The sequence below is a fragment of the Lepidochelys kempii genome, chromosome 12, assembly GCF_965140285.1.
Source record: "Lepidochelys kempii isolate rLepKem1 chromosome 12, rLepKem1.hap1, whole genome shotgun sequence".
Classification (NCBI taxonomy): Eukaryota; Metazoa; Chordata; order Testudines; family Cheloniidae; genus Lepidochelys; species Lepidochelys kempii.
The window spans coordinates 6,096,272-6,122,817 of record NC_136391.1 but is presented as its reverse complement, the minus strand read 5'-3'; the positions used below and the strand labels follow the sequence as shown (position 1 = coordinate 6,122,817).

The 26,546-nt window shown below is 58.7% G+C and overlaps 1 protein-coding gene across 5 annotated transcripts in view; it reads right to left on the bottom strand.

Moving 5' to 3' along the window:
• The window catches only part of SLC9A5 (solute carrier family 9 member A5), a 50,285-nt gene that overhangs the window by 12,406 nt on the left and 11,333 nt on the right, over positions 1-26,546 (bottom strand). For all 5 annotated transcript variants that reach the window (XR_012154453.2, XM_078848076.1, XM_073307288.2 and 2 more), the window contains exons 2-11: positions 25,157-25,459; positions 18,389-18,552; positions 17,542-17,620; positions 12,377-12,554; positions 9,346-9,566; positions 8,908-9,110; positions 5,294-5,383; positions 5,057-5,127; positions 2,155-2,284; positions 1,329-1,417 (exon numbers count right to left, since the gene is read on the bottom strand). Coding sequence is in view for 4 of the 5 variants with exons in the window: in XM_078848076.1 (XP_078704202.1) it covers positions 1,329-1,417; positions 2,155-2,284; positions 5,057-5,127; positions 5,294-5,383; positions 8,908-9,110; positions 9,346-9,566; positions 12,377-12,554; positions 17,542-17,620; positions 18,389-18,552; positions 25,157-25,459 (1,528 nt within the window). In the remaining variant the exon portion in view is untranslated. The remainder of the gene's footprint in view (positions 1-1,328; positions 1,418-2,154; positions 2,285-5,056; positions 5,128-5,293; positions 5,384-8,907; positions 9,111-9,345; positions 9,567-12,376; positions 12,555-17,541; positions 17,621-18,388; positions 18,553-25,156; positions 25,460-26,546) is intronic.

The following is a 26,546-nucleotide window of genomic DNA, read 5'->3' as shown; positions in this document are numbered from 1 at the left end:
GGCCGAGGCAGTGGGTGAGTTCTGGGCGTCTCCGGGCCGGAGCCATCACAGCGCACGGCCTGGGCATCGGCACAGCCCCGCAGAGCTCCCTGCACCCTTGGGCGCCGCACTCTGCTCTCCAGCGCCCCCGCTGGCCAGTGCTCAGGGTTAGGCTCGGCCCCTCCGCAGGGAGGAAGCAGGTGTGCGGGTGCGTGCAGGGTGCCCGCGGGCATGTGGTGGGTGCCTGTGTGCACAGCCAGGGGGCACGTCCGCGGCTCCTACACACTCAGGGCCAGGGCTCCTCAGACTGGCCACTCACCGCAGAGAGAAGCAATTCCCTGACCCACGGGTACCTAGCTCAGCTCTGCCTAGGCCAGCTGACAACTGTCCCCATGTGCCAGCTCCTGGCCTCTCTGGTGCCACCCAGCCTGCCCCGTCCCTCGCAGTGCAGGGAGCAGTCCCCTCCGCCCTCCCCGCAGCTCCACTCCTGCCTGCTCCACCCCTCCCCTCCCCTCCTCCCCCCACTCAGCCTCTAGGGGCAGACGTGGGGCCAGAGAGCAACACTGCTCTGATGACAGGTTTCAGAGTAACAGCCGTGTTAGTCTGTCTTTGATGAACCTTGTCAGAGCCCAACCCCGCTCCTTGCTCCAGCTGGAGCCCTGCGTCTCCCATGCTCCTCTTATCTCCCCAGTCGCCCCTCATCCCCCTGCCCCACACCCCTCCCATTGCCCCGCTGAACACACCTCCCCCAGCCCCTCTTCCAGGGAAATATCCTTCAACACCAAGGAGCGGAGAGGAGCCAGGAATGGAGTGGGCCTGTGCGGGAGAGCATGAGGGAGGAGTGGGGCTGCGTAGGGGGCCAGGGAAGGGCCAGGGCTGCGCAAGGGGCCAGGCAGGTGTAGCAGAGATCAGCGCTGGCTGACAGCGTGAACGCACTGTCTGCACTTCCTCAAAACACGTTGGGAATTCACACGCCAAAAACTTCGTTAGCTCAAAGACGCTCCCATTTCCTACCCTTGCAGAGCACTAAACCACCAGGAAGTCACCAGTTAAGGCAGCTTCACCCGTAGCAACCTCGGCTCATGGGCCTGACCCCCGAACGCACTCACTCGCTTCCAACGTATGGCAAGGGACAAGGTGATTGCCCACAAGCGCAGGAGAAAGATCTGCCGCCCTGGGGCAGGACACATCAGCCACAGCCTGGACTGTTTGCTGGTGCACAGAAGGCCCTGGGACGGCAGGTTAAGGAGGGCGCCATTGCTCCCAGCAGCCACCCCTCTGCAGAGCCAGGGGCGGGAGGACCGGGAGCTCCCGGGACAGGACAGCAGCCCCATCGCCAGCACACTCACAGGAGGTTTGTGACCGACGACTCCGACATGGAGGTCCTGCTGGGCATGGAGGGCAGCGTGAGCCTTGAGGCGGAGAGCACGTGGCCACCCTAAGGGGAGCAAGAGACCAGAGCAGTGTCAGAGCCCTCGTCTGTGCTCAGGAAGATCCCCCGGCAGAGCTGAGATGGGAGGTGCCAGGATTCGGCTGGCACATTGTGTCCCTTGCCGGCCACCAAGCCCCCAGCTACCCTCTGCTGGCACCACCTGCCCCTCTACCCGACCTGGGGGCTGGGCAGAGCTGTCTGCCAGGGGGGTTAGCCCCCCACTGACCTCACCTGGGGGCTGGGCAGAGCTGTCTGCCAGGAGCAATTGCTCCGTGCCCTCAAAGGTATTTGGCAGTTTGTGTTCTTTACTATTGATGGGCCACTCAGGGGCAGCGCCTGGGGGCCCCAGCCAGGGCGGAAGCATGCCCCGGAATGGGCCTGGACGGGGGGGGGGGCAGTGCATGGGGAGTCCCGGGCAGGGGGGCAGCGCCCAGGGGGAGTCTCACTAGCACTGCTTTCTACCCCTGGCCCCAGGCTTTATGGGGCTGACAGCTGTCCCAAGGGGAACTGCTCTGGCCTGACGAGCTGCGACTGCCAGGGCTCTGGCTGGGAGTGGGCTGCCAGCCTGGGAGGACTGGTAGCCAGGGTAGAGCTGCTCCCTGTGCCTGGCGGAGAAGTGCCCCCAGCAGGGTCGGTTCATCCAGGAGAGCTGCAGGGGTCAGCCCCGCCATTCCCCAGTGGAGCTGCGATCTAGCTGCCCCCTGGGCAGGGCCTGCCGTAGCTGCTGGGGGCTGCTCTGGTACCTGATCCACAAAGCTGATGGCATCGCGGATATTCAGCTTGCAATAAACGTCCCAGATTTCGTCTTTGAGCCGATAGGCCGATTTCCGCATCAGGAGCTGGCTCAGGTACCTCTTGTCAAACTGCTCCCATCTGGCACAAGAGGGAGGAGGGGGTGGTGTGAGCTCCCGTGCACGGGGTGGCAGGGATCTCAGGCCAGCCCCCTCACCCCAGCGCAGCTGGGATTCCAGCCGAAGGGGCAGGGTAACAAGGCATCTCCTCTACCGTTCAGCCACGTGCCCAGGACACAGGTAAAGCAGCAATCGAGCTGGGGGCGGGGGGAGGGAGGGATGAGACTATTCCATGGGGGTGGGGGCAATGCTCATTCAGGGGCAGTGAGGGGATGGGGTGGGGAAGGGAGCAGCCCCTACTCAGCCCCGGCAGTCGCTGGTACAAGGAAGCAGCTGTGCAGCCACTGGGGGGAAGAAGATCTGGCCGCTAGAGTGCAATGCTGGCTGGGAGCTGGGGGAGTGGCCCCCCATGCTGAGAGCACCGTGGCTCCGTACGGCAGGCAGTGGGGAGGCTGCCGGGGGCCTGGCCTGAGCTGGCGAGGGGCGGTAGGGCAGGGAGAGTGTCCTGTGGGAGGGGGCGGACGGCAGGAGGGGACCCGCAGGGACTGGGCAGGCACTCCCTGCCTGGAACCCCTCCCCATCAGGAAATGGGCTTAGGGATGTGGTGCCTCATGGGAGCTGTAGCTCCAGAGCCCTCATGCCCCACGTCATCCCGGGGGCTCATGCCTGGCTGGACTCCATCTCCCATGGAGCCCCGCGGTCTCTCCCGCAGCCAAGCTGCCACGGCACGTCGTGGACTCTCACAGAGCACGGCAGGGGCCCAAGACGGGCGTGACGTTGCACTCCATATGCTTTCTGAAAATATGGTTCTAAGTGTGAGTATGACGTAACTGGAATACACATTATGTAAAAGGTCTCTTGCAAGGTATCATTACAAAGCTTATAATCTACTGAGTGTGGTCATCCTATTTGTATGAACGTGTCATTCTTGTATCTGAAACTAGAAATATGTAGCGTAACTCTGAGGTCCTATTGTAACTATGCAAAGTGTGGGCCATTGACCAGGACAATTGACTATAAATGGTTCTGTTTACCTGCAAGCCTGCCTGTGTACGTGAGGGCCAGCCTGTGGGTAATGAAGAATGAGGTCTTACAGTGACATGTGACTATGTCACTTGATACTGGAATCCATCTTAAACCTGATGCTTTTCTATTTAGAAGGAGGGGTGGGGTCCCAAAAAGACAAAGGATTCCCGCCTTGTGCCAAAGCTATAAAAGGGGGTCGAGCAGGACAAAGTGGGTTCCAGTCATGGCAAAGCCCCTGCTTACCACCTAATATGCCTGCTGGAACTAAGAAGGACTATACCAGGGGAAAGGATTGGACCCAGACTAGGAAGGAGTCTAGTCTGTGAAAGAAGTTTCTTAGAACACCTCTAAGGGTGAGATTTACCTGTATTCAGTTTCTTAAATGTATTAGGCTTAGACTTGTATGTTTTGTTTTATTTTGCTTGGTAACTTACTTTGTTCAGTCTGTTATTACTTGGAACCACTTAAATCCTACTTTTTATACTTAATAAAATCACTTTTGTTTATTAGTAAACCCAGAGTAAGCGATTAATACCTGGGGGAGCAAACAGCTGTGCATCTCTCTCTCAGTGTTATAGAGGGTGGACAATTTATGAGTTTACCCTGTATAAGCTTTATACAGAGTAAAACGGATTTATTTGGGGTTTGGATCCCATTGGGAACTGGGTGTCTGGAGATAGGTGACCTGCTGAGCTGTTTTTAGTTAAAGTCTGCAGCTTTGGGGGCGTGGACCAGACCTGGGTCTATGTCTGCAGGTGGCTAGCATGTCTGGCTCAACAGGGCAGGGTTCTGGAGTCCCAAGCTGGCAGGGAAAACAGGCTCAGAGGCAATTTCAGCATGTCAGGTGACAGTCCCAAGGGGGTCTCTGTGACCGAACCCATCACAACTGGCTCTTCCTACCGGCCTGGCCTGGCGCTGAGAGAGGAGGACACCACAGATTTAATGGCGTGCTGAGCAATCCCGTCTTGCACCTTCCCGGCCCCATAGTCACAGTCCAAGAAGCTGGGAGGTCAGGGTTGGGGGCTGGGTGGGCAGGGAGATGAGGCAGTCAGGGTTGAGGCTGGGGCCGGGGTGTGTGGAGAGATGAAGTTGGGGTGGGTGTGGGTGGGGATATTGAGGGTGTCGGGGGTTGGGGTGGGGTGGGCAGGGAGATGAGGGTGTCAGGGGTTGGGCGGGGAGATGAGGATGTAAGGGGTGGGGATGGGTGGGGAGATGAGGGGTTGTGTGGGGTGACGAAGAGGTCGGAGCTGGGGTGGGGTGGGCAGAGGCGAGCAGTTTGGGGTCAGGTTCAGAGCGGATGGGGAGATGAGGGGGTTGGGTGACATGCGATGGGAGGGGGCTGAGGTGGGTGAGGGCGAGTACCCCCCAGGCAGGTGCCATTCGCTCTCGGGATGTGATCACGGGGACGGGAAGGCCCGAGACCCGCTGGGATGCACCGGTCCCCTCAGTCCAAGGGAGCAGGGCCTGTGGCGGGGCCCTGGGGCAGAGAGCAGAACTGGGCCTGCCTGCCACACACCAGCCTCACGATGCTCCTCTGAAGCCTGCCCAGAGCGAGGAGCCCCCTTCCAAGCCCCTGTAGGGCACCGGGGTCCCCACTCAGTGCCCCACAGCTGGCACGTTTGCCCTGTGCACAGGCCCCAGGGAAACACACAGGGCCAGGGCGCAATGAGGGGAGGCAGACTCCCGCCAGGGGGCGAGCCAGGCATGGCGGGGGGCCAGGAGCGGGCGAGGGTGCGGGAGGGGGGCTCCAGCACACGTGGGCACTCACTTGTCTCGCCAGTAACGGTAACCGTGGTGACCGACCACGTCCTCCACCGCTGCCAGAATGTGGTCAAAGGCCTTGGAAAGAGAAAACACAGTGAGTGGGGGGGGCCTGGGGCAGAGTCCGAGCTGGCGCCCCATCCCTGCTGGAAATTGCCCCCGTCAAAAGGAGAGCCCTGGGCAGGGCCTGTGGCACGCAGGGCCGGGGAGACGCCGGCCATCCCGGCTTGGCCCCGCTACCTACGTGCTCGTGCAGTTCCTCGTTCAGCGTCGGCTTGTGATGGTCACTCCGCTTCACCTTCAGCCACTTGACCAGCGGCTTGATGGTCAGACCCTGAAACGGCAGAGCAGGGCTGTCAGTGGGGGAGCGTCCCCAGCCCCAACTCCCCCCAGCAAGGGGAGTCTGCCCCAGCCTGGGCAGCACCTATCCTGGGCCTTTGCCACTCTGCTCTCCCCTCTTCTGAGCGCTTGCCTGGGGGAGCCCGCCAAGCCATCCGCCCCAGGGCACAGGCAGACCGGGCTGCTGGGCCAAGATACAGCAGGAGAAAGGAGGTGCTGCCCCAGGGGCCTTGGCACCAGGAGATATGTGTCTGCAGCGAACCAGGGCCTCGCTGCCTCTCGCACGCTGCTGTCAATCAGAATTGGCTCCGGCGCCATCCAAGGGACGCTGGGGGCAGGGAGAGGAGAATTGGTCCGTATGGCGGCGCAGGGAGGTGTTAAAATCGGGACTTCGGTACGAGCTGATGAGCTGAGCTCCTTCAGAAGCTGCCTGCTACAAGCAAAGCTGACAGATGCCTGGGTTCTGGGGCAGGGAAGAAGCCCTTGTTAGAGCGGCTGCTGGTGCCGAGCAGGGGAGGGGACACTTGGGACCGGCAGTCCCCAGCCAGGCGGTTAGCTACCAGCCGGAGCAGTGAACCACCCAGTCATTCAAAAAATAAAATCACGGACAACTGCAGAGGAAGCAGAGTCCAGGGCACACAGCAGAGCAATGCTCGAGCCAAGGGAAGGGGAAACCCAAGCAATTCCCCCCTGCATGGCTAGACATGATGGAACAAATGTGAATCACAAAACTTGCTGGGGCTAAATCCATCCCTGGGGCAATTCCAGCAAAGACAGGAGAGTCACACCAGGGTGGACCTGACCCATTGAGTTCAACGTGATCAGGACCGGTCTCCTCAGGAATCACAGAACCACGGGCAGTGAGCAGCACGGGTTTATAAAGAACAGATGTCTTGCCAGCCAGGCTCGGTTGCTGGCTTTGGAGCGGGGCTGACAGGCAGGCTGCAGCGGGCAGAGAGCAGCACAGGGCAGGGCAGAGCACACCCGGCCTGGCACGGCTGGGGTGAGCAGAGAGCAGCACAGGGCAGGGCAGAGCACACCCAGCCTGGCATGGCTGGGGCGGGCAGAGAGCAGCACAGGGCAGGGCAGAGCACACCCAGCCTGGCACAGCTGGGGTGAGCAGAGAGCAGCAAAGGGCAGGGCAGGGCAGGGCACAACTGGCCTGGCACGGCTGGGGCGGGCAGAGAGCAGCACAGGGCATGGCAGGGCAGGGCACACCCGGCCTGGCACGGCTGGGGCGGGCAGAGAGCAGCACAGGGCAGGGCAGGGCACACCCGGCCTGGCACGGCTGGGGCGGGCAGAGAGCAGCGCAGGGCAGGGCAGGGCACACCCGGCCTGGCACGGCTGGGGCAGGCAGAGAGCAGCACAGGGCATGGCAGGGCAGGGCACACCCGGCCTGGCATGGCTGGGGCAAGCAGAGAGCAGCGCAGGGCAGGGCAGGGCACACCCAGCCTGGCACAGCTGGGGTGAGCAGAGAGCAGCAAAGGGCAGGGCAGGGCACACCCGGCCTGGCACGGCTGGGGCGGGCAGAGAGCAGCACAGGGCATGGCAGGGCAGGGCACACCCGGCCTGGCACGGCTGGGGCAGGCAGAGAGCAGCACAGGGCATGGCAGGGCAGGGCACACCCGGCCTGGCATGGCTGGAGCGGGCAGAGAGCAGCGCAGGGCAGGGCAGGGCACACCCGGCCTGGCACGGCTGGGGCAGGCAGAGAGCAGCACAGGGCAGGGCAGGGCACACCCGGCCTGGCACGGCTGGGGCAAGCAGAGAGCAGCGCAGGGCAGGGAAGGGCACACCCGGCCTGGCACGGCTGGGGCGGGCAGAGAGCAGCGCAGGGCAGGGCAGGGCACACCCAGCCTGGCACAGCTGGGGTGAGCAGAGAGCAGCAAAGGGCAGGGCAGGGCAGGGCACACCCGGCCTGGCACGGCTGGGGCGGGCAGAGAGCAGCACAGGGCATGGCAGGGCAGGGCACACCCGGCCTGGCACGGCTGGGGCAGGCAGAGAGCAGCGCAGGGCAGGGCAGGGCACACCCGGCCTGGCACGGCTGGGGCAGGCAGAGAGCAGAACAGGGCATGGCAGGGCAGGGCACACCCAGCCTGGCACGGCTGGGGCGGGCAGAGAGCAGCGCAGGGCGGGGTAGGGCAGGGCACACCCAGCCTGCCCAGGAACTCCACGGGGCTTTGCCTCGCCAGCATTTTAGCGAGGTCACAGTGCCACCTAGTGGCCACGCCTGAGTCTCACCCTGGGGCCCGTGGGGCGGGAGAAGCACAGGGCCCATGTAGCTGTTCCCTGCACATGCCGGTCGACAGGCTCCAGTCTGGCCTGCTCACAACTACCCCACCCTACGTCACACGCGTGTGCTCGCAGTGCCTGCCCGTGCTGCAGGGTCTGACACCCAACTCCTAGGCGCAGGCCTGAGCGGCCGGAGAGCGAGGGCCACGCACTAGTACTCACGCGCAGCACAAGGGGAGACCCCGCAGGCACCCTGCAAGCACCGCTGCCCAGCGGCCGTCCGGGTGGGCGGCAGGGCCCCACGGACTCACCCTCTGCTGCACTGGGCAGGGGGCCAGAGCCTGCGCTGGGAAAGCAGAGGGGGCTGGAGTCAGCAGGGGGCCCGGGCCAGTACTCACAGGTGCATCTTTCCACTCCCCTCCTGACGCTGGCTCTCGAGCGGGGCCCCACCTGTGCAGGCTCGGTCTGGCAGGGCAAGTGGACGGGGCCGTGTGGCCTGGAGCTGGGCTGAAGGGGCAGGGGCAGGAAGGGGCTCTGTCTGGCAGGGGGGTCAGCACTTGCAGGGGGGAGCCTCCCCAGTCGCAGAGTCTCTGCCAGCGTCCCCAGCAACAAAAAATACCCCTGGCGAATGTAGGTGAGTCCTGCTTCTTATTCCTGACGATTATAATAATACTGGGTTGGCGACCCTACCTAGAAAACTTGGAGCAGCTTCTCCTTAGGCTGAACTCAGTGGAAGTGACAGGCATCAGGAGCAGAGCGCGGGGTGGGGAACACAGGGAGGAGGGGGGCAGGCACGGCCAGGCAGCTCCCCGTTAGCAGCTGAATGCCTTTTGCTCCCTCTCCTGCTGCCTCCTGGCTCTGCGCACCAGGGCTAGTGCGTGTGCCCAGCCTGCGTGCCGGGACCAGCGGGGTGAGCTGGCAGGTGCCAAGCAGAGCAGGCAGGAGCCAGGCAGGAGGGGATCTCCCGGCCCCTCTCTCTAAGGCATGTTTTGTCTAAGCGGGAGAAGGAGCTGCCCCACACAGAGAATTGCTATGGGCCCTGCGATGCCCCCCAGGGGGCAGGGCTGTCTGCCCCATATCCCAGCACCCCCCTGCTCCAGTCCTGCTGCCCCAGAGGATTGGAGTCCTGGAGTGCTACCTCCAGCCTCCTCCACCCCAGGCCTTGTACCGCCCCACGACCTGCCTCCAATGCCAGCCCCCTGCAGCCGGGCAGGAGCACCACAGCTAGCCCTGCTCTCCGGCACAGAACCAGCCTGAGGTCTGAGGACAGCCGGGCCCTGCCATGCTGACCTGCACAAGGACGGTGAAGAAGACCACCACGATGGTCGTTGCCACGAAGTAGTCCTTGGCTCGGACCTTTGCTCCGTCCAGCAGGATGACCAGGGCAAAGGCGACGGCCCCCCGCAGGCCCCCGTATGACATCACCACCTGGTCGATGCGGTCCAGCGGGGTGAGGCGGAAGCAGTTGAGCACCCAGGTCTGGAGGATGACACCTGGGGGAGAGATGCAGATGAGGGGTGGCCGCAGGAGAAGTGGCCTGGCCTGGGTGCGTGCTCTGCAGGATGCAGCCAAGGGCAGGGCTCTTACAAACCCTCTGCAAGCTCCCCCGAGTCCCACCCGGCAGATTGCCCCACGAGCCAGGAGGGGGCTCTGCACATCCCAGGGAGCTGACAGCCCCCAGCGAGGGGCTGAGAGCTGCAGACAGCACAGGACAGGAGAGCGACTGACCCACAGCCCGGAAGAGCAGGATGAAAAGCAGGGTGCCCAGCACCAGCGCCGTGTCCCACGCCCACTTGGAGGTGTCCACGGCGGAGATGCCCAGGAACATGAAGATGACGGTCTCGGAGCTGCTGGCCAGCGTTTTCATGGTGTACTTGACAGTGGTGCGAGACTTCCGGGAGATGTTGGCTTCCACATATTTCTTACAGCAGATCCCACAGAAGGTGACCCTGGAGGGCGGCAAGAGCTCGGGATAGACACAGACAGGGCCACCCCGCTCCCTTTGCACTGGCAGGCGAGTGCCAGGGGCCCTGTACGCTCACCACAGTGGGACCCACCTCTCCTGGGTCCCCCACCCGCTGCTCTCACTCAGCTGACTAGAGGGGCCGAGTCTGCATGTGCAGCACGGGGACCAGCCTTTCCACACTGGGCGGCCCCAGCCATCACTCAGGCGGTGCTCCTGCCCCACGTGGCGGCCCACAGAGCCCTGTGCCATGCAACAGTCACACCCGTCTCATGTCCAGCTCCAAGGTGCTGCCGTCTGGCATCATGTGGCTGCCTCCGTGCCCTGGCAGACACAGGCCCGGCCATGGGATCTAGAGACAGGGCATACAGCACCTGCAGTGTGTCACTGACAGCGTCAGCGACTCGCCAGGCGCCCAGTGCCGAGCTCAGAGGCCCACGCCCACAGAGTAGGACAGCAAGAGCCCACCAGCACGCCTGGGTTCGCAAACTGCCCGTAGTTCTCCACATACCATGCGCCAGGCGCGCCAGCTACCACAGCAGCTCTGCTTTCTGAGCTCTGAGAATGGACAGAGTCAGCCTCACCTGACACCACCCTCTGCCTCCCCCAGCTGCTGGAGCTCCAGTCTCAGGCCCTAAAGCCAGGCTGGGCAGAACTGGCTTCTTCCTAAAGCCCCCCTGTTTCCCCAGGAGCACTGCCTGCCTTCCCCTGCCCTGCCATGGGGAGAGCCCCTCCTAGCCCCGGAAAGGCCAGCACTCCTGCTTAGAGCAGCACATCAGTGGCAGCCACAAACGGCTCTTCCTCCTTCAGCCGCAGCTTTCTCCAGGCTCTGCTGGGCTGAGGCTGCTATACCCGCCACGGCCCTTACGTGGTTCTTCCTATGCATGGCCCTGGAGTTACTGCTCGCGGCCAGCGACTGAACAAAGTGAGAGGGAAGCATCCAGCTCAGTCCCCTGGGGCACTTGGCTCCGGGATGTTACCTGAAATGGGCTGGGGCAACAGGCCATGGCAGAAGGGGGCAAGAGACCACCGTACACGGACCCCTCGCGGACGGCAGCACCCCTGGGCAGTGCCTCCGACAGGCAAGTCTCTGGGTCCAGGGCAGTTCCGTTTGGTCTGAGCTAGTCAATCCGGGCGCAGAACAACGTCTCCGAGCGAGCCCTGACGCCAGTTATCTCCACGCTGCAACTGTTACCGCCTTGGGCTGCTCGTCGAAACACCGCCGGAGGGTCGATCCGCCCAGGGACGGAGCTCTCCTGGGGCAGCACTCCGGGCAATTTACCAGGAGACAGGAACCATGACAGCACCTCTAAGCAGCTCCGGGCTGGCCCCCGCTGTCAGCCCTTGCCCTGATGTCCCTCCCCCGCAGCCTCTCCTCTTTCCCGCTGGGGGACGCTAAGAGGATCCCAGAGCGGGAGCAGGGAGCCTGCCACGACGGGGGGCGAAGCTCTGTCCCAATGCTGCCATTTCTGCTCCTTCGGCCAAGTTCCCAGGACAGAGAGTCCCTGGGAAAGGCCCTTTCCCGAGTGACAGGAATCTAGTGGCAGAACATATAAAATCAAACCAGTCTGGCCTCAGAACCCCACCCAGTGACCAGGAGATCACAGTAATAATGTATGCAATCCAATGCCCGGCTCCAGGCCACCAGCTTTGCAGCCCATGGGTAACAGCAGCTCCTGGGGCACCGGGTTCTGGTTCCACCCCCAATTCAGTTCCTAGGAAAGGGCCTGACTTCCCAGCTCACCCCAACGACTCACCTGGGGTCGGGGTATCTCAGACGGAGCAGGTGGGGAGAGAGGTGGAGACACTGAATGCAAAGGGAGCCTGGGAATCCCAGCGTCTCCTCCGGGTTCAGGGTGTTGCTGTCTCAGGCAAGGCCGACAGCAAGGACTGAACTCCAGCCACCTATGGGGTGGGGGGGTCCATGCAGAGCAGTTGTTGCTGCCCCTTTCCATACATGCTGGGGTGTGGGGAGAGGCGCCATCTGGAATTCAACCAGGGTGAATATTTCCTAGCCACTGACTGGTCCATTTACAATCTCAGGGGCCTCACTGGTGGGAGCCGGGAGGTTTTGTGGTGATGGGATGGGGCTGAAGTTTCTTCTCTCCCACTGGTTAGTGTGTCAGAACTACAGCAAGCTGAGCTCAAGGTTTTCAGGGCCATGGCTATAGGCAGGGTCTCCCCCCGGGAGAGCTCAGGTAGCAGAGCAGCCAGGGCCTGGAGAGTCAGCGACGGAGGGGAAAGCTAGAGAGTGGTGGAGATCAGCTCCTGGAATGAGTGAAGAACCTTGGTGGGGTGCAAGCCCTGGAGATCCCCTTACAAGCAATTAACCCGTCTATTGGGTGACGGGATCAGAGCCATTGTGTGGCCTGGCTGAGCGGGTCGCACAGGATGGAATTAACCCTTGGTGCTACAGAGAGCCGGGCACACTCCAACAATCAACAGAGATGCAGGATATTCATAGCACTCGTACAGACATCTGCCCTGCTCTTCACAGGAGACCTGAGACTGAGAGCTCAGAGGCTGCAGGTCGTGGCGGGGGAGGAAAGATCACTGGGGTCTGGGCCGCGGGTGGGGATCGAGGAGCAGCGTGACCGGGAGGGCGGGGGGCCGCGGGTGGGGATCGAGGAGCAGCGTGACCGGGAGGGCGGGGGCTGCGGGGAACCTGCTCCCACAAGGATGCCCCACGCCAATCGCACAGGGCCCAGCATCCCTCCCGCACCGGCCGGGGGGGGCCGGCCCTCACCCAGGGAAGAGACCTGCAGGGGCTGGATGTGCGAAGTGCGGGGTACTCACGCGAGGATGGAGGAGAGCGAGACCATCTCGGCGGCGAGGTACGCCATGTACGCCAGCAGGAAGACGAAGAGCGGCTCGATGATGCGCACGCGCTTGGTGAACCTGGTGATCAGGGCCAGCAGGAAGGCGAAGAGCAGCCCCACGGCGGCACCCCCGAGGCTCACCACGAAGAAGGAAGCTGGGGGGCACAAGAGCAGATCCCCACGGAGCAAGTCGTGCCGGCTGCAGCCTGGGCTCTAGGCGGCAGTGTGCTTGGCAGCCGTGAGCCCTGCAGAAGGCAGCTTGTATCTACCACCAGAGGCAGCCTCTCTCCCGCTGCTGGGGACCTGCCGGCTGGGCCTGCCTCTGGAGAGACCTCTCCCGGGGACGGCTGCGCCCCAAAAGCGGCGAACCCGGCTCACCCCGCAGCTGGGTCGCGCGGCACGGGGGACTGCTCTTTCTTCCCCACTGACAAATAAACGCTCTTCGGAGGAAATCCCGTCCCAGCGGCACAGAGCCCGTTAAAAATGCAGTGACAGAGGCGGAGCAAGGGCGGGGCCTGGGAAGAGGGGGCGGGGCAGGAAGAGGTGGAGTGAGGGTGGGGCCTGGGGAGAGGGGGTGGGGCAGGAAGAGGTGGAGCGAGGGCGGGGCCTTGGGAGAGGGGGCGGGGCAGGAAGAGGTGGAGTGAGGGCGGGGCCTTGGGAGAGGGGGCGGGGCAGGAAGAGGTGGAGTGAGGGCGGGGCCTTGGGAGAGGGGGCGGGGCAGGAAGAGGTGGAGTGAGGGCGGGGCCTTGGGAGAGGGGGCGGGGCAGGAAGAGGTGGAGCAAGGGAGGGGGTTTGGGGAAAGGGGGTGGAGCAGAGGCAGCAAAAGGCAGAGCGAGGGCGGAGCCTTGGGAGAGGGGGTGGGACAGGAAGAGGTGGAGTGAGGGTGGGGCCTTGGGGGAGGAGCAGGGGCAGGAAGAGGCAGAGCAGGGGCAGGGCCTTGGGAGAGGGGACGGGACAGGAAGAGGCAGGGCAGGGGCAGGAAGAGGCGGAGTGAGGGCAGGAGCCTCGGGAGAGGGGGCGGGGCAGAGGCAGGAAAAGGCAGAGCGAGGGAGGGGGCCTTGGGAGAGAAGCAAGGGCAGGAAGAGGCGGGGCAGGGGCAGGGCCTTGGGGGAGGGGAGGAGCAGGGGCAGAAAGAGGCAGAGCGAGGGAGGGGGCCTTGGGAGAGGAGGAGGGGCAGGAAGAGGCGGGGCAGGAAGAGGCTGGGCAGGGGCAAGACCTTGGGGGAGGGGCAGAGCAGGGGCAGCAAGAGTCAGAGCGAGAGAGGGGGCTTTGGGAGAGGAGCAGGGGCAGGAAGAGGCGGGGCAGGGGCAAGGCCTTGGGGGAGGGGAGGAGCAGGGGCAGGAAGAGGCAGAGCAAGGGTGGAGCCTGGGGGGCGGAGCAGGGGCAGGGCCTTGGGGGAGGGGGCGGAGCAGGGGCAGGAAGAGGCGGAGTGAGGGCGGGGCCTCAGGAGAGGGGGCGGAGCAGGAAGAGGCGGAGCAAGGGCAGAGCCTTGGGGGAGGAGCAGAGGCAGGAAGAGGCGGAGCAGGGGCAGGGCCTCAGGAGAGGGGGCATGGCAGAGACAGGAAGAGGCGGAGCAAGGGCGTAGTCTGGGGGAGGAGCAGGGGCAGGAAGAGGCAGAGTAGGGGGCGGAGCAGGGGCAGGAAGAGGCAGAGTAGGGGGAGGAGCAGGGGCAGGAAGAGGCAGAGTAGGGGGCGGAGCAGGGGCAGGAAGAGGTGGAGTGAGGGCGGGGCCTCAGGAGAGGGGGTGGAGCAGGAAGAGGCGGAGCAAGGGCGGAGCCTTGGGGGAGGAGCAGAGGCAGGAAGAGGCGGAGCAGGGGCAGGGCCTCAGGAGAGGGGGCGGGGCAGAGACAGGAAGAGGCGGAGCGAGGGCGGAGTCTGGGGGGAGCAGGGGCAGGAAGAGGCAGAGTAGGGGCGGGGCCTTGGGGGAGAGGGTGGAGCAGGGGCAGGAAGAGGCGGAGCGAGGGCGGAGTCGGGGGGAGCAGGGGCAGGAAGAGGCAGAGTAGGGGCAGGGCCTTGGGGGAGGGGGTGGAGCAGGGGCAGGAAGAGGCGGAGCGAGGGCGGGGGCCTCGGGGTGGGCTGGGGATGGAGCACCCCCAGGAAAAACTAAAAGTCAGCACCTGTGCCTCCGACTCTCTCCCACTCGGAGCCGTGCGTGCCCCGCGGCGTGCCGGCCCCGCACAGATATGGAAAGCCGGCGCACGCAGCGTCGTGAAATGGGGAGCAGGGAGCAGCCCTCTCTCAGGCCAGAGACCGAGGCGTGGGCCTCCTCAAGGGACACAGTCCTGAGGCGCGGCAGCGTCTGCTGAGGAGGCCTCCAGCCGAGACAAAGGAGCCCCTCTGGGAACGTCCCGGCACTGCCGGGCGTGGCAGAGTGAGAGATATTGGACAGTCCACTGGGAGTTAGGCGTTCACCTCCTGATTCAAAACGGGGCGGGGGGGGGCTGCGGCCCCTCCCCAGGATCAAAGGCAGCCACCAGACCCCGGGGAACAAAAAGCAAAACCTTCTCCTGTGTTTTTCCTGGGGGCCACCCACTGCAGCCTCCATCCCCACTCCATCCCCTAGTGGCCAAATCTCCTGTTTGCCCCCCGGGCAGCTACACAGACAGCACGCAGGGGCAAACTGAACGTTTAGGGACAGCAAAAATCAATGGAATTGAATCTATAAATAAATTCCCCAAGAATTACAGGATTGGTCAGGGAATCGGTGAGGACCAGGGGGGTCGGTGCTGCATAGGGTCACACACCCAGATATATCCCAACGTGCTAAGCTATTAATTGTTTAACAGACTGTAAAAGGCAGCTAGAGACTGAACGGGGCGCCTTTTATTAGCCTTTGTAAATATCCAACTCTGATGTTTCACTCCATATTCTTTGTGAAAATATGCTTATGATATGAATATGACATAACTGAGATGTACTTTATGCAAGATGGGTCTTGTAAGATATCATTGGAAAGGTTATGATTTACTGAATGTGATTATCCAATATGCACGCCTGTATCATTTCTGTATCTGAAGTTAGGAATATTGACTACGTATCTGTATTTCAACTATGCCACTTTGGGTGACGCTCATTGCCAACAATTCAGGTACCACAATGGAAAAGCCAGACAGGGCGGATGGCTCATCAGCGAGGACAATGGACTGTGAAAAGCTCGGCCTTCCTGCCGATGCTCTGTACTGTCACTGACTCATGAATGCTGTGATCCTACAGAGTCAGGTGATCTTTTCACCTGATACTAAACATTACCTGGGACTTCTTGTAACTTTCCACCGGAAGGGGAGGGGGGTCAAGTTTGGGAAACAAAGGATTCCCGCCTTATGTAAATCCTATTTAAGGGTGGGGAGGAAGGCAAAAGGGACTCCTCCTCTGCATGGCCTGTCTGCCCAAGAAGAAAGACGGCTAAAGCTACCTGAAGGGAAGGCAAGGGGTCCAGTCTGAAAAGGAATATAACTGGAACTCTGAACCAAAGAAACTTTGAAACCTGCCTAAAATAACATTTAGGGTGAGAATGTACATTTTGTAACCTGTTCCTTAAGTATATTGAGCTTAGTTTGCGTATTTTGCTTTATTTGGTCAGTAATCTGCTTGGTTCTTTCTGTTATCTCTCATATTCACTTAAAATTCACCTTTTGTAGTTAATAAACTTATTTCTTGTTTATAATGTAACCCAGTTCCTGTAATTTCTAATGGGGGGGCAAGAAGGCATGCACAGCTCTCTTCACTTTGCGGAAAAGGGCAAATTTTATGAGCTTGTGCTGTACAAATATTTCTATACAGTGCAAGACAGTAGTATTTGGGGTTTGTCTCCCAAAAAGGCTGGGCACGTGAGTGCTGGGGGAGCCCTCTCACACAGAGCTGACTTCAGTCTGCCTCTGCAGCGGGGTGTGGCCCTACCTGTGTGTCTGCTGCAAGAGGCCGGAGAGCCTAATTTAGCAAAGCAGTGAGAGGGAACCCAGGCTGATTGAGCAGGGGAGGTTCAGTTAAACCCCAGCACATCAGGTGGCATCCCAGAAGGGGAGTCCAACCCGTCACACCAACCAATCAAAACAAGCCTTCACCTATGGCTGGAGACCAGAGGCTAATGTTTGCTGCTGTATGATCTGTGAAACGGGACATGGGCACATGCTACAAGCTGCCCCTCGCAGCCAGATGCTCAGGGGTGGGTTGGGACTGGCCTCGTAACCTCAGGCGTCTCATTTCCTGACCAGAGCCCTTAGCCATGCAAGCCTGGTTAAGATGCGTTGGGCTTGTATAAAATCATAGAATCAAAGAACTGGAAGGGACCTCGAGAGGTCATCTAGTCCAGTCCCCTGCACTCATGGCAGGACTAAATATTATCTAGACCATCCCTGACAGGTGTTTGTCCAACGTGCTCTTAAAAATCCCCAATGATGGAGATTCCACAACCTCCCGAGGTAATTTATTCCAGTGCTTAACCACCCTGACCGTTAGGAAGTTTCCTGGGCTTTTGGTCCCTATCCCCTGTCTGTCTCTGTCTGGCTGTTGTCACAGACCTCCTCAGGGGCGGGGCTGCCCATGGGGCAAGCGGCCTGCACATCGGGGTGCTGTCAGACACAGCCAGCCAGCACTAACATCTGGCCAGGTCTATGCACAAAGCGAACAGTTAGCAGACTGCACCCTGGCAGTCTCCCATGGAGCTGGCAATGGCACCTGAGATCCGCTTCTACAGCCTCCATTTAGACTCACTCGACTCACCCCGTTTCTGGCTTACGGCCACGAAAGCTGGGAGAGAGCACTTGGGTCACACCTCTCCTGTCTCTGCCAGCCGGCCGTGGCTGCTCAGAGTACATGGTCCCGTCCAGTTCGCACATCCCAAGCGATGGGACTTCCAGCCCCTCCCCTGGGAAACCAGTCCACCGCAGTCCCTTCCAATGGCATGGCATCTGCCCAGCTCACCAGCCTGCCCGTCCTGGGGACGTGACGCATGCTGTCAAAGCAGCTGCCCTCCTGTCACTGGCCCAGGGCTGTATGGAGGGCACTTGCCTGCACTTGCCAGCCAGCCTTGTCTCCCCAGCAGGGGAAGCTGGCAGCCATGCCTGCTCTACACACCTTCCAGCAGAGAAAGAGCAGGCCCGGGGACAGCATGGCTAACAGAGAGAGGGGCTGGAGACATACTCACCGACACCCTTCAGGTAGTCTGTGGCCTGGACATGTGCAGGACCCATCTCCACAAAGGAGTTAAACACTTTGTACAGCACCTGCAAGACAAAGCAACAGGGTTAGCCCAACACCTGGGCCCAATGGACCAATAGCCCCTTCTTGACATTAGCCTGCGCTATCCTGGGCAATGTGAGGATGTGTTTCTCCTTTTGGGAATGGGATACCTGGCCCTGCAGACCCTACCTCTTGGGCGGGTGAGAAGCAGTGAGGCTGCAGACACTATGCTCTCCAAGTGCCGGGCTTCCCGGGTGAAGGGCCAGAGTGGGAGTGTAGGTCTCCTGCCTCCACCCACTCTGGGTCTGCCAGGGGAGACTGCCCAGCTAGTCCTGTGCTGGGCTCTCCTGAGCACACACCATGAAGTACCGGGGGCGGTGCAAACGCCTTTAGCTTGTCTCTTGACCCAGCTATGAAGCCACATTGTTCGGGTGACCGGCTGGCCCTGCTCCTACTGTATCCTATCTCCAGGCACTTCGGAGGCTCCCTTGCTCCATCCCCACGGCAGGGCAGGTCTATCAGGGAGATGGCAAACCCCCGAGCTGGGTGCAGTCCTATGCCCTGGAAGACAGGAAGTCCCACAAAGGAGTGGGCTTGGGACACACAGACGGCAGAGACCACAGAGAGTGGGGGAGCATGTCCTTTCTGGGCCTTGGGGCCAGGGACTTTCTGCACCAACCAGCAGCTCTAGGACTAGAGGAGAAGCTCCCGCTAGCTGCCAGCTGCAGCGCAGATGTCTCAGGCCTGCAGTCAGAGAGAGCAAGACCCACCTCTCCCCCCGCCCCAAGCACCGAGCCCTGGGCGGTGCTCACCACGGTGACGGCGTCGTTCAGCAGGGACTCCCCAAACACGATGATGAAGAGGGTCTCGTTGATGTGGACTTCCTCGAAGACGGCTAGCACGGCCACAGGGTCCACAGCTGAGATGAGGCTGCCGAAGAGCAGGAAGTCCATCAGGCCAGCTTCCACGCCCTTGTCTGCCAGGACAGAAGCACACCGCTCAGCACACCGCGGGAGGGGGCGTGGACTGGGCCTCAGCCTCCTGTATCTCCAGCAGCACCCGCCTCACACCGCCAAGGGGAAGCGGACGAGGCTCCACGCCTTAAGGGCTCAGCCAGACCCACCAGGGAGTGAGAGAGGCAAAGGAGGGAGCCCACGGGGCGCTGCACAGAGCTGGGGCAAGTGCCTGCACTGGGGAGGCTACTACCATGGCACACAGAGCAAGGCCAGCCTGGCAGGCCCTGATAAACAACCAGCCTCGGGTCTGCTCCGTGGTGACCATGGAGTGGGCAGGAGACACCACGTGTCTGTCTCTGCATATCACGGCAGCCAGGGCACAATGCGGGGCCCCTGCTGTCGGCAGCAGCTCTGCCAGAGGGCTCAGAAGGGACCCACCCTGTTCCTAGAAAAATTCTCCAGCCTACATTTTGTCTGCTTGGTCTCTGTTCTGAATAAGGAGGACCCAGGCCACTCCAAGAGGAAATCTGCAGATCTTGAGTACGCTCAGTACTAACATAGGGTGAAAAATGCAGTTAATTGGCAGACTGCCCAAGAGTGCTAAGATGGTGCCCTGGCAAAAGGCCCAATAGGTGACTGGATCGGCAGAATCATAACTCTGAAGTCAACAGCAACAGTGAGCCTGTGCAGAATGAAATGGGGGACAGAAAGGTCAAGCAGCCTCAGCCTGAATTGACATGGGCCGGTGTGGGGCTGCTTCTTCCGGTAGCTGAAGATGAGGGGATGTGGGTTAGAACAGTATAAATTTTATTAAGATAATGTTGAAGTAAAAAGAAATCAGTACAGAGTTTAAGCATAGAAGTTTCTGGTTATCAGGGAATAAGGTACAGATTATCAAGGGGTGCGAAATTCGGTTTAGGAACAGGTGGCGTAAGGAATACATAATCTGCAATCTCCCCGACTGGGGGTAAAAGGTTAACGGGTCAAAGCACAGACATTGAGATATGGGGTGTATGTTGTCCATATAATGACTATGTTCTGGTGTGGAGTATAATGAATGGATACGATGATGGGGATGGATCCACCCTCATTTGGTGGGATTTAATGTTCAGTGAGTTTATGGTTCCAGTTCATACGGTCCAATGGAAAAAGTCTCTCAGTCCCTTTCCCACAGTGGACGCACGATGTCGTTCCGGCTCACACCTCCTGGTGCTGTCGGTGGCCGGTGATGTGTTCGATGTAGATGTCCCTGGACCATCGGATGGTGTCCGAGACCTTGAGGCGCCGCACGAGCCGTGCGTAGTGTCGACTGATCCCACAGGTCCACAGCACTGTGCTGACATGCAGCCAGTGAGTCAGGAGCCGGGGAGGAGAGCGGTCGGGAGAAGACGGACTGACAGTGGGGAGCCAGCAAGAAGAACTGCTGGAAAGGAGTTAGAAGAGCAGCTGCTGGGAAAGAGAGAGTGGAGAGCGGGCAAAGGAGTCTAAGGAGCCGCTGAAGAAATTTTGTAACAGAGCGAGAGAAGCCGCCGAGACCGTTTGAACCAAGGGGCAACAACTACGAACGGCGAAACGGAGCTGAGGGAGAGTGACTTTGCAACACTAACAGCAGTTACACAGTTGTGAAGAGAGAGTCAGTGAGGAGTCCGGTGGCATACAGACGAACAAGGCTACCCCTCTAATACCTGAAGGGCGAGTGACAGCTTAAAATCCTGAGGAGAACCCTGTTGGGAGAAGCTGCTTCAGCAGCAAGAAGCAGCAACTAAAGAAAGATGCCAAAGGATTTATAAAATACGTTAGTTTTGTTATAACTATAGCGTAGGGTAGGATTTTGAATGCGTGTGTGGGCACGCACACTAATAAGAATGCATAAGATATTGTTATGAATTTAAATTTACTTATGTAAAATCTAAAATATAATTGAAGAACTGCTGTCAGTGGTTGGTTACAGACTGGCCATTTGTAGAAAAGTGCTTCGCTTTCAATCATTTAAACTGTACGCTGTTGTGGTGTGGATGCTCTTTTAACGTGCAATAAGGGATTTGTGTCTTATTTAGGACTTTATATTGTATTAGGGATTATTAGTTACAAGAATACTCCTGTGTCAATCACTCTGTCAGAAGGTTAGAGCCATGTCCTTCAAGTGTTTCCTTAACAACTCTGGAGACCCAGACCCCAGGAAGAGCAAATTGAGGAGGTTATTTTAGGGGCACCCCAGAGCCTAAATTTCAGGGTAACACCCTGGCAGAGCTGCTTGGAGCTACCCTTGACTGTGGGGCTCCCTCTCTTCCACATCACCACCCCCCTTGTCTGCCCATCCACACTTGCTGAGATGCTGGAGTCTAGATGGGGTTACTGCTAGCAGTACTGGGACCCCACCAGCTCCCAACAGGAGGGCCAGGGCTGGAGATCATCTCTTCCGCCCCCCAGCCTGGGGAGGATACCCGAGGAGGGGGTCGTGAGGAGGTTGTGGGCTGAAGAAGAGAGAGAATGTATGTGTGAAAACCTTGCCCTGGGGGCCAGGGAGTGGCACTGACTTGTCCTGAGGGAGCAGCAGCCTCTAAGAGTCACCAAGTAGCCCCTTGGGGAAAGGGGTGAGTAGCAGGGAGTGGGGGAGGACTAGCTCTGGGATGGCGATGGCTCAGCCTGAGCAATGACTGCCAGCCAATGCATCAGCCAGGTGCGGGGCTGTAACGGGCAGAGCACAGACGGTGGCCACCCAGGGGCTCAGAGGCACATGGGGATGAGGGGTCGGATAAGAGGAACTTCTCCACTAAAATGCCTGGGCTCCCCAATGGTAGGTGTGAACCTCATGGAGCCTCCGGCTGCAGGACCATGCCGTACCTCATGGAGCCTCCGGCTGCAGGACCATGCCGGGAGTATGCAGCACCCCTGCCCTTGCCCAGTTTTATTCCTTTCTCATTCCCTGGTTTGTTGTTCAATGAACCCCCAGATCACTTCACAGTGTCAGAGGTGCTGAGCGAGAAGGAGCCTGCGGTCAGTTTGAGGTTCACTCCTGGGCTTGAAATGAAAAGCAGAGGCAAGGGGAGCACACGGAGCAGCAAACAGAGCAAAGGCCTTTGCATGTATTTTGTGAGCACAGTAGAAGCTTGACTAGGTTAAGAAGGGGAAAAAGCCAAACACGGATGACTTGCAAGCTCCACGACTTGCCAGGCAACACTGCAGACAACGGGAAAAAATTCCAACAGAGGTTTGAATTGTATTTAGCAGCAATTAGGGAAGAGGAGAAAAATGATAAAGTGAAATCATCAATCTTTTTGCATGTTGTTGGGGAGGCAGCATTGGATATTTATAACAACTTTACATTTGAGGAAGATGAAAGCATGAAGTAAAATACTCATTATTTGAGGAACATTTTGTGATATCCTATACTTGGGGGAGCACCCTGCAATTCCCATATTCCTCATTTATATACAATTGTATGCCATGCGAGGTATCAGGGGAAAGTTTATGATCTGCTGAAAGTCACTGTTCTATCTAAATGTGTGTATCATTAGTGCATATAAAGTTATGAGATTGTGTTGTATGGGTGTCACTAAAACATGCTGCAAGTTGGGGAATCGGGCAGATATTAGCTCCCCAGAGATAAGAGCAAGGAAAGTAACCAACACCCGGGCGGGTGTCAAACAACCATCAACAGCCACTGTCCAGCAAGGGAGCTACAATGCAAGGACTCACCTGCATGAGGCCATACCAGGGGAATCGCTCAACCTTGCCTGGGGATTCAGCAATACCCCCCAGACATGCCAGGATTTGTGTTCTCCAAGCACATGGACTCAGGGTATAAAACAGAACACAGTGGCCTCACACTTCGCCTTTTCTTCCCCCCACCATGCTGCAAGCAACAAGGACACTGAAAAGACTGAAGACTCCAACAGAGGACACTGGCCCAGGTTTCAGGTATGAAATGCAATATCCAGTGGGGTGAGAAAAACGTCTTAATCTAGATGTTGCCCAGTCTAATAGGTCTGAGAGTTTAGACTGTGTGCTTATATTTTCTTTTCTTTTGGTAACCACACTGACTTTTTGCCTATCACTTATAATCACTTAAAATGTATCTTTTGTAGTCAATAAATCTGTTTTATTGTTTATTTTTACCAGTGAGTTGCCTGAAGTATTTGGTAAATTTGCTCAGGTATATCCACTTTCCACTGATGAAGTGGTGAACCAATTAATAAAACTTGCACTGCTCATCTTGAGCAGTGGAAGACGGTACAATTGGAGGGTGCAAGCTGGGGAGGAATTGGCTGGTGCCTTTCTCTGTGTGATTCATGAGTGGCTCTGGGAGCATTCATGCAATCTAGCTGGGCGTAGGGCTCCACATTCGGTTGTGCTGAGTGATAACAGCACCTAGAAGGGTTTGCTGCTTGTCACTAGCAACGCATTGTGAGAGACAGCCCAGATTGGAGCGTCAATGGGGCACAGTGGTTCCATGGTTCCAGGTTGCATCCCGGGGATCCCGTCACATATTGCATGCCAAAGAAGAATGAGACCTTTGAGACAAACAAATTTTATACGTGCATGAAAAACTGATGACACCGGAGAGCAATATGTCACAGAATTAAGGAGCATCACTAAAACCTGTGACTTTGGTGAGCTGACAGATTCTCTGGTCAGAGATAGAACCATTTGCGGCATTAGAGACACTGGGTTAAGAGAGAGACTGCTCTGTGAAGATTTAACTTTAGAAAAAGCTCTCCAGATAGGCAGGGCAGCAGAAACTGTGAAAGCACAAGCCAAAGAGCTGAATTCACCAGAAGGGGTTATCGGTGTAGTAAGTACAAAAGAATATAGCCAGAAAAGGTCAAATCAAAGTGTAAGCAGAGTCAGGATGAGCTCTACCCTCACATCTGGTGGCGAGTCGTGATGGGTTGTGGAAAAGACCTTCAGGGTCTGATCTCATTTGCATAGGCACAACCACCCCGCCTAGATGGTCACTTTGGCTGCTGTAGGAGCCCCAGTTTCTCTGTTATTGGGGCGGGAATATACTGTTATTATCCTGATTATGTGAATCAAGGACAGTGGAACTGTACTCGGCCTTTTGTTATGATGGAGGGACTCACCAACAACTAAGCAGCACTCGCTAGGCAAGGGACATGGGTTCCAAAACTCTGTGAATTGAGAGAGGTTGGGGACAAGTATTAATACTTGGTGGCATGGGCCCCTTGGTGAGGGCCTTACATGCTAATTGCACTTCCTTGTCTCTCCACTGTGGAATATCAGAGCTAATTTTGATTCTAATAGGAGTCTAATTACAGGCTACTAAGCTGAAATCACTTTGGACCAATGGTGCACCAGCACTGAGGCTCCTCTACTATGAGCTGAAATCACTAAAGAGCTAAAATTACTAAGAGCTGAAATCACTGAGTGTTGTGTTAAGTAGTGGGGGGACTTGAAGCTATATTGCGAAGCAGTTCACGGGATGGTTGGTGGAACGGAGTGGCTGCCAGAGCGGAGCGATTTGTGGGATGGCTGGTGGAGCAGAGCAGAGCCCCACGCAGAGGTGGGGCAATTGGCTTCAGACCATGTAAGGTGCCCCTTAACCCCCCCATTTCCACCCAGGTTGAGAGGTAAAACTCTGCAGATAAACTTTTGAACTCTGGGGCTGCCCTGACCAGGGACAGAGACTTTTGGGTTGTTGGACTTTTGGGACTTTAGGTGATTTTTGGGTTGCTGGACTCAAGAACCAAAGGCCCAAATTTGCTTGGGGTGGGTTTTTGCTCATGGGTTGTGTTATGAATCCTGTTGGTGGTGTTTCCCCAACATAATGCCACATTGTTTCTCTCTGTTATTAAAAAGCTTTTGCTACATTCAGACTCTGTGCTTGCGAGAGGGGAAGTATCGCCTCTTAGAGGCGCCCGCGGGGGTGGTATATATTTGTCCCAGGTCCCTGGGTGGGGGCTCGAGCCGGTTTTGCATTGTGTTATTGGAATGGATCCCCTAGATACTGAACCCGGCCTTTATTGCTGCCAACTCTGACGGGCAGAAGGGTTACAAAAGCGTGGAACCACTCGCTATGAAAACCACTGCTGGGGGGAGACTGGGTATAGACAGCTACGTGGAAAGTTATGATTCACAGCATGGCCCCAAACAGTGTGTTGCCTTTGGGAAACTCTGTCATAAATGTGGGGAAAATAATCATTTTGCAAAATGCTGCAGATCCCAAAAGCAGAAAAGTGAAGTGCGTTAAGTTGAAGACCACCTGGCCGTTTCTCGTCAACGGACAGACGAGAAACTGGCAAGGCGCAAGAGAACTCAGCCTCTAATGGAAGGCTGATCCTTAGAAAGGGATCCTTAGTGAGAGGGTCCCTCATAAGGGCCAGTATTACGAATATAGGAATTGTGAGGCATGCTTGCGAAGCACGGGGGTCAAGAATGCAGTGTAGGTGCATGTGCAATTCACCACAGACTCACTCATGGGTTTTTTAAATTCCTTTGTCATTCCCCGGCATGTGGTTTAATGAACACCCAGATCATTCCAGGCCTCCCTGGGATGAGTGGGAGAGATGTCCAGTTCAGTTACCATCCAACTCCGGCTGCCCTGCCACCAGCCCCACACGTTGCAACAGGGGCAGACGTCCCCGGGGGACCCAGCTCACTTACCCATCAGCCCCGCTTGCTTCACGCCCCAGAGGGCCGCTCCGGTGGTGAAGGAATTCCACAGCGTGCCAATCACCGCGTAGGTCAGGATTGCCCCGAGATTGTCAAAGAACAGCCGGCTAGGCATGAAATAGCCCGAGTCCAGGACAATGGGGGGAAGGAGGAAGAGGAAGAACAGGCTGGGCTCCAGCTGGTACTCAGCTCTCTTAGCGATGGCCAGAACAATGCCCCCGAGGCCCAGCCCCAGCAGGATGAGGAGGCAGCTCTCCGGGACCACGGACGTCACCTTCCTGGACAGCTGGAACACTGCAGTGTAGACAGGGAACAGGGCATCACTGCGGGGCCTGCAGCCGGGCAGAAGGCCCCAAGCCCCAGCTTACAACGCTCTGGGAGTGTGCCACCATCCCCAATGCACTGATGCTGCAATAGGGCTTCCTCAAAGGACTACATGGGGTCCCGGGGAATGAGGAAAGATCCCAGCCTGCCCCAGGGTCACGTACACACGGCCCAGCCGGGCACCGGCGTCCCAGGACATCCCAGCCTGCCCCAGGGCCACGTACACACGGCCCAGCTGGGCACCGGCGTCCCAGGACATCCCAGCCTGCCCCAGGGCCACGTACACACGGCCCAGCCGGGCACCGGCATCCCAGGACATCCCAGCCTGCCCCAGGGTCACGTACACACAGCCCAGCCGGGCACTGGCGTCCCAGGATATCCCAGCCTGCCCCAGGGCCACGTACACACGGCCCAGCTGGGCACCGGCGTCCCAGGACATCCCGCCTGCCCCGTGGCCACGTACACACGGCCCAGCCACGCACCGGCGTCCCAGCACATCCCAGCTGCCCCAGAGCCACATACACATGGCCCAGCCGGGCACCGGTGTCCCAGGACATCCCAGCTGCCCCAGGGCCCAGCTGCACACGGGTGTCCTGGCTCTCTATACAGCTGGCTACAAGGCACTCCTAGTTCAGGCTCTAAAGAAGCAGAGACGTTCAAGTCCCTCGGTTCTTTCAGGCCCTTGTCTGTCGTGCTGAAAGTCAGTGGGGTGTTTATTATCCGACTTCTGGGTTCGATTAATTCCCGGTTAACACAGAGAAATTCATTTGCTGTTATTTTCTTCTAAATTGTCACCTTTGGTATTGTATAGAAACCAAAGAATCAATCGATCAGTCTTTCTCGTTTTCCTGCAGGCAGCCCCCGTTCACCCCAGTCCTGCAGCCCAGACACCTCCCTGAGGAACGGTCAGAGGGACTAACGCCCCCTTCGCTCTCCAAGCAGCATCAAGAGCCTTCCCTGCAGCGGCCTCAGCCAGCAGAGAGGACAGTGTCGGACCACTTGCTGCAGAACACACACGATCGAATCCCCAGACAGAGGCGCGCAGCTTTCCCGCATA